Below are 12,006 nucleotides of genomic sequence, written 5' to 3'. Positions count from 1 at the left end.
GTTGCCATAAAAGAATATTAAGTTAAAACTAAGCTCTGTTTCAGTAGTTTTTTGTAGAATCTGAAAACAGTAGAATCGTGAGAGGCAGAACTGGAGAGGAGTTATGAGCACCTTCCTTGAAGTCAGGCAGACCTGACCTTGAACCTGACTTTGCCATTCATAACCTGCGTGATCTCAGTGTCCTCCCATATCATTGAGACCTTATGAAACCCCCGTTACAGACCTGTTGTAATTAAATACCCAATTTGTGTGAAGTCCTGAGACCTGCGATCTGGCATTCACGAAGGGCTCAGTGAGTAGCTGCTGCTGTGTTTCGGGCAGATGGCAAGTGTCTGCGACACCTCCTGTGTCCTGGCACTGAGAACACACAGAAAATAGGACAAATACCTGCCCTATTCCAATAGTTTTCAGCTTAGCTGAAAAAATTAAAACTTAGCTACATCTGTTTTCAGCAATGCCCAAGCCTATGACAGTTCCGAAGACCTGGATGAGAATTTAACGTGTGACCACGTGCCAAAGGATTTTGCATTTGCTTGCTGGTAATTCACAGAGTATGAATTTCACAGGGGCGGAAGGTAGAAAACTCTGATCTGTGCCTTTTCTGTGAGCTTCTGGCCCTGGCTTTCCACCCATGGGGAAAGGACACTTTGAATACAGACTAGAAGAGATAAGGGTGTGAAGGGCAAGCCTTGGCTTGTCCTTGAAAAGACATGCTGGTCTGCTTGGCGATCCCATGGGTCCCTTGTCACCTCCTGAACCCCGTGGGTCCCCAAGTAGGGTGACGGCACTGACATAAGCTTTTGTGGTAGAAGAATTAGCTGAAGCCCAAAGGGAGAAAAAGGCCCAAAACAGAACAATTCAATCCAGCAAGACCAAAGCTATGTCTTTTTATGCTGTGGACTCTCAGCAGCTGTTGGGCTTTGCTGGATTTTGATAGTAAGAAAGTTTCCAAAAATAGAACAGAGAAATGTCAGCGTTAATGGGGTCACAGCAGTGAAACATCTCTACTGCCAAGCATTCTGACTTTGTTAACTCAACATGAAGTTGCCCTGCACAGGGTGTCTGCTTCTGCCTGATCCCCATCCCGAGTGTGGCCCCAGCATATTGAGCCCAAGAAGTAAGCATTTCCTTTTGAATGGATAAATGCATTGCAACTAGAGGTGTCTCTAAGGGAATGTTCTTTATCCAAGCCAGGGCAAAGAAAGGGTTTCATCAATACTTTCATTATGTATATTTTACTACTATTTTTCTTTTTTTTTTTTGTCTGAAAGCTAGCTTTTTTTCCAACAGATGAGGCAAGGGGCAGCGTCTGGTCAGTCCCCTGGCTGGGGTCCCTGCTGTCACCACCTCACCCCCTGGTCCCATGGTCTCCATCTGCCATGGCAGATCATTTTTTTGTCATCTATTCATAGAGGATGAAAGGCTTCCACCTATTCATCCTTGTATCCACCCAACAGGGCAAGGGATGAGACCACAGCAGCCACTAGTATCTCTGTGAAAGGCACTGCTTCTCTAAATGTGAGATCGTTGGAGAAATCCTGTGTAGAAAAACAAGAACCACCTCATCTGATTGCTGAGAAATTATGTCTTTCTCTGTCTCTTGTCTGAAGCTGTCTCTCATTCAGATTTGCAAAGTGTCCTGGTGAAGGGGGTTGTCAGGATAAAATGGTAGAAACCCTGGGAACGCTGACCTTCATCCCTGTCCACAGGATTTTGCTGTTCTCCCAGAAACAAAGATGAGACGCCAAAGATGAATGGGCGCTGGTGGCTGGGAGGGGCTGCAGAGCTGAGCTGGGATGACTTCTTCTCCCTTCTGCACCCTCAGCATCCCTCGCTCTGTTACCCTCTCCCCTCACTGTTATCATTTTCCAACAAAAAATTAGGATGCAGAATGGAAGAAGGGAGGGGGAAGCTATTTGCACACCAGCATCCTCACAGGGCCGCAGCCCCCTGCCTGTCACACCAAACCATATAGGAATGGCTCCTGACCCGCTGAAACACAGAGAAGCACCCGGGGGTGCTGGGTACCAAAGTGGATGCCGCTGCACCCAAGTTGCAGGTCTGCATCCTCATGCTGGTTAACTCTGCTTCCAGCAAACAACCCAGTAGACTGTCAGGTGTTTGAAAACCGCTATTCAAAGGAGCCACCACCCAGGTCTGCCCACCTGTCACCCAGAGCCTCTCCTGCAGCTCTCAGGGGGAGCTGGCTGCACTGAGCTTCCACTCCTTTAAAGCAGTGCCTCCTTAGCAACTTCTGCGGTGGTTCTTCTCCCCTGGGATTTTGATAAAAATGACAAGCTGTTAAAAGAGGATGGAACAAACACAATTAAATGATCTGTGAGTAGCATCAGTGTGTAGAGCACAGCTACAAGTACATGTAGAATACTAACTTTACTGTCGATTACAGGGACGTTAGCAGACTGTCCCTCCCTGTTCTCCAGTGGGGGAGCAAAGCCTCGCAGGAGTAACCCACACAGATATCTCCTTCTAGTTCTGTTCCTGTCCCCTGTTTTTGTCACTCTCCTCTCCTGAATCTCAACTGGCCCCGTCATCTCACTGTATCAGAGATGTCAACCTCATTGATGCAACTCTTTCTACCTACAGTTTCACCCAATCTTGACTCTAAGTTATGAGTCTTTATGAGCTGTATTTCTGTGGCTTGGGCTAGTTCTCACCCACTTAGCTGCTTGCCAAGTTCCAGGGAAGTGCCGGAAGTGTCGCACTTCATTTTTGTGAAATGCCCGGTGCCTTTACCTAGGATGTCGGTGGGCAGGGGAGTCCAATTAAGACTTCTCTGACTCTTCTCAGAGAGGGAACGCTCTTAGCAGGGTCTGGCTGTATTCATTCGCTAGGGCTGCTATAACTGGACCACAAACCAAGCGGCTTACACAAGAGCAGTGTGTTGCCTCAGGTTCTAGGGGGTAGGAGTCTGAGATCAAGGTGTCGACGGGGCCACGCTCCCTCTGAAGGTGCTGGAGAAGGATCTGGTCCAGGCTTCTCCTGTAGCTTCTGGTCGTTCCACAGATGACAGCAACACAACTCCGGTCTTCACAAGGAGTTCTCCTTGGATGAGGCAGGCATCCTAATTTCCCCGTTTTATATGAACACCGTTCATTTTGAAGTAGGGCCCACCTTCATGGCCTCATTTTAACTTAGTCGTCAGCAAAGACTCTATTTCCCAATAAGATCGCAGTCATACATATTGGGGGCTAGGACTGCACATCTTTGGAGGGGTGGGACACAGTTCAACCCATCCAGCAGCTTACTCTGAACACTTACATCGTTCCCAGCATCACCTTGATGCTTGTGGCATTATCAGCGCTGCTCGTTCCCTAATGTCAGCACAAAATTTAAAACTATGCCTTGTAAGCATTTGCTGTTTTCACCATCGATGCTCACCAAGGTGTGCACAGAAGCACGGACATGCTACCCTTCTGGCCATCCACAAGGGCACTGTCCACTGCAGACCGAGGCTGACAGGCCAGATACCTGGATTGGGCCGTGTCTGGCTTTGATCCTAGAGGGAGGGTGGGACTTCGGAAACTGGGTGCTGCTGCTGCTAAGTCGCTTCAGTTGTGTCCGACTCTGTGTGACCCCAGAGACGGCAACCCACCAGGCTCCCCTGTCCCTGGGATTCTCCAGGCAAGAACACTGGAGTGAGTTGCCATTTCCTTCTCCAATGCATGAAAGTGAAAAGGGAAAGTGAAGTCGCTCTGTTGTGCCTGACTTTTAGCGAACCCATGGACTGCAGCCTACCAGGCTCCTCCGTCCATGGGATTTTCCAGGCAAGAGTACTGGAGTGGGTTGCCATTGCCTTCTCTGGAAACTGGGTGAGACTATAGCAAATAAAGGGCTTCCCAGGTGGCGCTAGTGGTAAAGAACCTGCCTGCCAATGCAGGGGATGCAAGAGGCATGGGTTCGATTCCTGGGTTGGGAAGATCCCCTGGAGAAGGGAATGGGAATCCACTCCAGTATTCTTGCTTGGAGAATCCCATGAAAGAGGAGCCTGGAGGGCTACAGTCCATAGGGTAGCAAAGAGTTGGACATGAATGAAGCAACTTAGCATGCATGCATAGCAAATAAAAGTAGCTGGTTGGATGGGTATAAAAACATGGCTGTCATGACTGATGGGAGATGATGCAGTCTTTTGTCCTAGAGTCTAAGAAATGATGACTTGATCCAGTGATATCTGGAGAGCCACTGACCCGGTGGGTGTCTGGGAGACATTGCTTCTCGGTGTTTCCTGTTCGTGAAGGATGGGAAAGGAAGGATAGGATGTCGGAAGAAGATTCAGAAAAGTGTGTCAGCAGTTAAGCTGAGAAGTTAAGAGCATGCAGATTGAGAAGGTCCTCTGTGCCTGTCCCCTCCTGGACGCCTTCTACTTGTCTTTAGACCCAGGTCAGCTGTCGCCTGCATGGGGAAGCCTTTCAGAGTTCCTTGTGCCTCACGACTTGGTGCCCTTGGCTTGTATGGCCACCCTGGCACTTCCCATTGCATTTTGTGCCGCTTTGTCTCCACACGTCATCACTGCACTGTGCTCTTGTGAAAGACGCCAATGGTTTTGACCATGTCTTGTGATTAGCAATGGGTCAGACCATGGGAGATGCTCACTAGATACTTCCTGAAAGGAAACAGATACAGACAGGAAGTAGTCGGCTGCTAGTGAAGTGATTACAAGAGGAGCCAGTCAAAAATAGACCGATAGACTCTTGGAACAGGAGGGGCCTTGACTATCATCTAATAACCCCATTACCCAGTAAGCATGGCAAATCCAAGATGAGTGGGGATCCTACCTTACTCCAGCCTGGGGCAGCTCTTACCATAGGAAATTGTCCAGAAGGAGGAGAACTTGGAGAACCTTCTCTGAAAGATGAAGGAGTGAAGTGATGGGTTCAAGGTTAGCTGTTAGCAGCCATGCTGGGAAATAGAAGAGAAATGGGTAACTTACAGCCGGGCCCACTGAGTCATCGCCCCAACCCTTCAGACTGTTGTTATTAGCATTTTGAAGTTTACAGCTGTGGAGGCTGAGGCTTAGAGAGGTGAGGGGGCCTGCCCGGGGCTGTATAGGTGACAGAAGGTAGGCTTGAGATGGAGACAGATCCATCTCATTCCACTTTCTGACACCATCTCACAGCATCTCTAGAGATATGTTAAAATGCCCCCTCGCTTCCTAAACAAACTTCACCAAATAACCGGTTTAGAATTCCCTCCCGCCTTCTCACCCCTGTTCCCCTTGCTTTTCAGGAGAGAAGTATGAGCTGCACGCAGGGACCGAATCCACCCCCAGTGTCGTCGTGCACGTGTGCGACAGTGACATCGAGGAGGAAGAGGATCCAAAGACATCCCCGAAGCCAAAAATCATCCAGACCCGACGTCCCGGCCCGCCGCCCTCCGTGTCCAACTGAGCTCACCACTCCGCCTCCAAGAAAATATCTGTCTACTCTTTACCATGCTTCTTTTTTTTTTTCCTCCCTGTTGTTTGTTTGTCGAAAAAAAAAATAATTGCCTTTAAATCCCTGGGTGTTTGGTTGTTTGAAATTCCTTCGTTGTAATCAAGCCTCTCGGACAAAAGGGCTAGGAAAAGGTGATAAGTTTCCTGATCATATCATACCCACAGAGTATAATCCATTATTTAGGAGGTTCTAGGGGGAAAAAAAAAAAGTAGTATTTTCTTATTAAACGGTCAGCACAGCCTATATACCTTCATGCTCTCATGTGGATCCAAGCCGGAGACATCAGTGACAAATAGCTCCTGTGTTGTTTGTGAACCGTTCCAGTCCCAGTCCTGACGTGTGTGCGTTGTTTTTTCTTCCTGGCCCCTTAAGTAGGACCATAAATAAACTTGACTTTGATTGCATGAGATTTCCCTATCTGGTCTCCCCAGTCCTCTGCATCCCAACATTCCCAGGACATGCATGATCACCAGCATTTATTTTTGTGATTTGAGGATATACTATAAGTCACCAATTGTCAGCATCCAGTCATGTCCTATCTAGGTTAGCAAAATTATCAGCATCCTCCAGCTTAACAAGTCTGGGTAAATGTCACTCTTTGGAGTCAAAGACTTCATAGCTCTGTGAAAATTCCTGAAGGAAAAACTGAGCTTGGCCCCAAAGATAACCCTCAGTAGATTTTGAACATGATTCCCTTGTCAATCTTTCCCAACCTCCTTGGGGAGGCTTGTCCAGGGTAACAGAGACCGATTTCAGACAAACCTATTTATTACAAAAATTCTCATGGTGTCTGAACGATTGTTTTTTTTTTTTTCCTTCTCTTTGTATATTTGTACAAATGTTTCTGCTGTGCTTTTAAAAATCTGGATGTTTTTTATTTAGCAATTCTTCAGCCATTAGCTGCTTTAAAACATATGTGCATTGCTTATGAATGCATTCATATACTAATACAGGTAATCTGATAATATTACACTCTATTATGTATAACGCTGAATTTTGAAAGGGCACAAAACTTCTCTTGCCAATATATAAACAGTTAGCCAACATCTTTGCTATCAAGACCAGTTGTTTTTAAATAAAGTGAAGAAGCAAGTGTCGGCTGCAGGCAGTTGGAATACAGCTAAATCAACGTAGCAACTGCTGAGCATGTTCAAAAGGAAAGATGGATCCAGAAACGTGTGTGCAGGTCCTACTCATGCAATGCTCATATTGCTCAAAAACCTATTTGTTTTTGTTACATGTGATTTTTCTATTTCTCTAGCCCAAAGTGCATTACAGAAGATACACCTATAGAACCATTACCTTCTGCTCAATGTGCCAGGCCTCATCTACTCCTGTACGTTCAGTGACTTTCTTTAGATGCAAATGTCAATTACAACGGAGTGGGGAAATGCTGTCATTACCCAAGCCTCAGAAAAACACACGAGAACAATAACACAGCCACCTGATGGAAGGATTGTTGTGGTTTTTGACTAAGGTGTATGTTAGTTTCATCAGAAACTGAAAACATTAGACTGATTACTCAGAAATAAAAGTCCGTTTTACTGTGAATATAGCAATATAGTACTGGACACAGTACAGGTGAAACTGAGGACAGCGCTGCTTGTAAAATCCTGAGTTTCCATAAGAAAAACGAAGGCTCCTTTGAAAAATAAAATCTGAGGAGTATATAATAAGCAAATGCTTTGACTTTCCTTTGCTGTGGAGGTTTTTGGTTTTTCATGGACAAATAAAAAGAGTAGACCTAATAGTGGAGAATGCTGCCCTCTAGTGGAGCGAGCTGAGAACTACAGGCGTCAGCCATTTTTATGCTGACTCTTCTCAATCGTTTGTGGGTTCTTTGACTTTTTAAACAACTCAGAATTTTCAGAAAAAGGCAGATTCTAGAGAAATCCGGATGAGAGAAACTATTTGGAAATGACTTTTCAGTGTTTCAAAACAGTTCCATCAGACGTTTCCAACCAAATTTAGTCAAAGTTGAAATGACAATTGTGTGTCATCAAAAAATAAAAACTCAGTGGAGTGTATGACCCAGGTGGTTAGTCTTGGCCACACTTACTACAAAATGTCGATGTTAATCTATCTCAGATCAAGTAATTCTCTCATGAGATTGGGTTTGGGGAGGTGGAGAGAGGTACATATCCCAGGAGATGGGGAGGAAACAGACAAGACTTCCCTCCAAGCATCGTGAAAGTCAGAATTGCCTCAGTATCCCCCTGACCCACAGGATGCAAGCCTCTTCAGCACTATTTTAAGTTTGAAAAGTTTAACTGTGGAGGGGGAGGGGAAGATTCCCACCAACTGAATCATTTGTGCACGTGTATAGCTCAAAGAGCTTAGATTTCAAATATAACTGGTGAATGACTCTGTCCATGTAGTGTAATTTCTGTGTTGTCTGCCTGAATTGGATCTATCTGATGGTTATTGTGGAAGAGGGAGACTCAGTCTATAGTCTTCCCAAGATGTTATCAAGAGATGAAATGAACTCAGCTCTTCCTGAAATGGAGCGGGGAGGGGGCGGGGAGAGGGGAGTGGGCAGAGCTGGTTGGCAACATGGCATGAAGGAAGAGGAATTTGAAGGGGTGGGTTGGGCTCTGATAAGGGGTCTGGGAGACACCCCTGTTTATTGTCATAGTTCAGCCAGCTTGATCCTAAGTGTACACAGACTCTTTTAACATAATCCCCACTCTACTCTTTTCTTTAAAATGCTGTCATAGACCTGAAAGTGAAAGTCACACAGTCATGTCAGACTCTTTGCGACTCCATGGACTATACATAGGATTTTCCATAGAATTCTCCAGGCCAGAGTACTGGAGTGGGTAGTCTTTCCCTTCTCCAAGGGATCTTCCCAACCCAGGGATCAAACCCAGGCCTCCCACATTGCAGTCAGATTCTTTACCTGCTGACCCACCAGGGGAGCCAGTAATAGACCTGAAGCAGGCAAAAATATACCACATGGAACACACCAAGCACTATCATAAAATAAAATACAGGCACATCTCCTTTATGAGGATTAAAATCATCTGTTTATCAAATTATACCATTAAGAGAGTGAAAAGGAAAGCCTCAGAGTGGGGGAAGATAATTGTATTAATATTACCTATAATTGTTAAATAACTCACATCCAAAATGTAAAGAGAACTCCTACAAATCACTTAAGAAAAGAGCTTATTTGGTAAGAATGGTTAAGCTGCTTGAATAGGTACTCTAAGTAAAGAGGCAATTCACACATACACTGTACCCCTGACATATCCCTACAGGCCTTAAACACTGAAATGTATTCAACATCAATTTTCATCAGAGAAGGACCAGTCAGACCCTCAAAGAGGCACACTACACACCAATCAAAATTAGGACTGAGGAAACACGAAGTCACGGTGTCAGTCAAGGCAGAGTATAACTGGTACCACCACCTTGGAGTACTGTTCAGTAATAGTTACCAAGGCTAAACACAGACTGATCCGGGAGGGGTTCCACTCCAGGACAGACACTCAGCAGATCTGAGTTTTCACACCCACCAACGGACTCATGTTCATGCAAATTCATGTGCCCGACATGCAGTGAGGCCAAACAGACTGAAACGTCGGAATCTGGAGCAGAGTAAGATGCCACGCAGGCCGTGTGAGAAGAAGTAGCTCACACCTAAAAGGCTTTGAGCTCCCTGAAGGGTTTTGGCAAAGCACCTTTAAAAGCCAGGTGAGACACTTAGAGAATGAACTTAGAGTTGCCAGGGAGGAAGTATGGGGGAAAGAGATAGGGAGTTTGGAATTGACATGTACACACCATTATATTTAAAATGGATAACCAACAAGGACCTACTGTCCAGCACAGGGAACGCTGCTCACTGTTATGTGGCAGCCTGGATGGGAGGGGAGTTTGGAGGAGAATGGATACATGTATATGTATGGCTGAGTCCTTTTGATGTCCACCTGAAACTATCACAACATTGTTAATTGGCTATACTCCAATACAAAATAAAAAGTTAAAAATAAAAGCCAGGTGAGGGAGGGGGGTCACAGGATCTGTAATCAGCTCCTGCACGATTCTCTGATTGGTTGGCGGTAAGATAGCAGGGTGGTGTCACGGGGTGAACACTATCAGTGCTTAGGCTCCAGGAGGTCTGGGGCTATGTGCTCAGGGTCATCAAGTAGTTAACATCTTCCATTTGAGGGAGTGGGGTGGGCAGGAGAGATTATGTCTGCAAAACAACTCAGGAAATGTGCATCAAGTACTATTATCTAGGTGCTTCAGAGACGAACTGAACAGAGGTGAACTAAAGCAGAAGATAAGGCAGAAGGTCTGTCCTGAGAAAGCCTCGTGGGGTCCTGCACGAGTTAGAGTTAGAGTTTTAGTTTTTTCTCTCTTCCCAAGTTGTTTAGAAGACCTTGGCGTGGGAAAGGGGGAACAGAGCAGGTGATGAAGAATGATAAGTCGGTGACGCAGGGAAACCTTCATTTAGCTGAGGGTACAGAGAGTCCCTGCCAGAAGCCACCATGCACAGCATTGCTGAACACTTGGCAGGCTCTCCCCTTAAATCTGCAATCTGAGAAAGGGAAATTTCCAAGCAAAAAGTTTTCTGTCCAACTCATTCATCTGCTCCTTTCGAAAAGAGTCTGGTGAAGTGTTGTTGGAGCTGATTCAGGAGCTTTTTAAGTCTTTAAAAGGAAATTACATCCTAGGTTAATCATGTGTGTGTGTGTGTGTGCGCTCCTGTTACCGAGTGCCTTTGGTTTAAGTTGGAAATAGGAAACCCAGAAAAGGCTGAAATGATTGAGATACTTTGCACTGCCCTCCTTGGCTTTTTTGCATTATTTCTATTCTCAACCAGTAACTGAGTTAGAAGACCTGAAGGGCTGGGCAGGAAGGATTGTGGGGCATCTTGGACTAGTTGTAATTATTAATGAAATCATTGTTCCCCCAACAGAGTTCGGATTTGCCTGTGGGGTCCTTTTTTCTAAAAGCAAGATTTATAGTTGTTTCTCCAGCGTGTCCAAGTTCAGCCCCTGCTCTGCAGAGCCCACGTCCTGTGCTGCAGCGGGGCCTGGGGTGCAACTGCCACCCCAACGCCAGCCCTGGCCCCAGCTGCAGAGTGGCCCCACGGCCAAGTCCCCAAGACTAGCTTCCTGACCAGGTGAAAGAGTATCCTAGTGGATCCATCAGAGCCGCATATGCTCATGAACACATGGATGGGGAGAAAGGTGTCTAGTTTTGACATAGGATATTTTCCATTAGCATCCCTGACAAAGGAAGCATGAAAGGTACATTGAGCAAGACCATGCAGGTCTCATTGCCTTTTCACACTTGACTGATAGTTTGGTTTGTTGGAATGTCTTCTAGAGAGTGAAGGCAGTGCTCCACTGCTCTTCTAGCTTCTAGAAGCAACAGCTCATTCTCATTTCTGAATCTTTGATGGAACCTGTATTTCTTCCCTGGGTCCTTGTAGGACTGCTTTGTTCCAACTGTTTAGCAAATTCAGGTACGGGATAGCTCATGGGTCCTTTCAATCTACAAACTCATATTCTTCTATTAGGGACATTTTTCTTGAACGAATTATTGAAACATCCCTACTCTGTATCTTTTATGCTCTGTCTTTTACAAGAGTCATTATTGGATCTTAGATCACCTGAAAAGATCTTCTAATCTTTTTTTCTCTCTCTCTCTACAATTTTTTATCTCTTTGCCTTTTTTGTTCCATACTCTGGGAAACTTATTCAGCTTTCTCTTTAGCCCTTCTAGTCAATGGTTTCTTTCTATTAACATGCATTTGATTTTTTTTTTTTCATTCCTGGAATTTTTCTTTCTTGTTGCCACCTGTTCTTGTTTCACGAATACAGTTTCTTCTCATCACTCTTGAGATGTTTTTTTGCTCATTTCTATGATTTTCTGCATTCTGTTTTTTTCCTATTTACTTGACAATTCTCTCTCTCTTTCTTTCTGTCTCTCTCATGTTTGAGCAGTAGTTCTTGATAGGGAAAGATTTTGCCCCCAGGGGACCCTTTTGTTGTCACAACTGGAGATTTGTGCTACTAGTATGTGATAGCTGGAGACCAAGGATGCTTCCCTCATAGCTCAGTTGGTAAAGAATCCGCCTGCAATGCAGGAAACCCCGGTTTGATTCTTGGGTCGAGAAGATCTGCTGGAGAAGGGATAGGCTATCCACTCCAGTATTCTTGGGCTTTCCTTGTGACTCAGCTGGTAAAGAATCTGCCTGCAATGAGGGAGACCTGGGTTTGATCCCTGGGTTGGAAAGATCCCCTGGAGAAGGGAAAGGCTACCCACTCCAGTATTCTTGCCTGGAGAATTCCATGAACTGTACAGTCCATGGGGTGGCAGAGTCGGACATGACTGAGAGACTTTCACTTTCACTTTCAAGGATGCTTCTAAGGAACTTACAATGCACAGAAGTGGCCCCAAATATCAAGAGTGCTAAGGCTGAGAAACTCTGTGTTAGAAGTTCTCTCCCTGCTCCTGAGATGCTTGGTGCTTTGCTCATATTTTGGGTGAAAGACTGAACATGTAATTGGACTGACTGGTTATAAGTGGAGCTCATTGA

The 12,006-nt window shown here is 45.5% G+C and overlaps 1 protein-coding gene across 2 annotated transcripts in view; it reads left to right on the top strand.

Moving 5' to 3' along the window:
• Positions 1–7,824, top strand: part of RCAN2 (regulator of calcineurin 2) — a 281,468-nt gene extending 273,644 nt beyond the window's left edge. For both annotated transcript variants that reach the window (XM_061398343.1, XM_061398344.1), the window contains one exon: positions 5,245–7,824. In XM_061398343.1, the coding sequence (XP_061254327.1) occupies positions 5,245–5,405 (161 nt within the window). In that variant the 3' untranslated portion in view covers positions 5,406–7,824. The remainder of the gene's footprint in view (positions 1–5,244) is intronic.
• Positions 7,825–12,006: the final 4,182 nt, after the last annotated feature.

Source organism: Bos javanicus, chromosome 23 (assembly GCF_032452875.1).
Source record: "Bos javanicus breed banteng chromosome 23, ARS-OSU_banteng_1.0, whole genome shotgun sequence".
Classification (NCBI taxonomy): domain Eukaryota; kingdom Metazoa; phylum Chordata; class Mammalia; order Artiodactyla; family Bovidae; genus Bos; species Bos javanicus.
The sequence above is the reverse complement of the archived record's forward strand: the minus strand, read 5'-3'. Positions and strand labels throughout refer to the sequence as shown.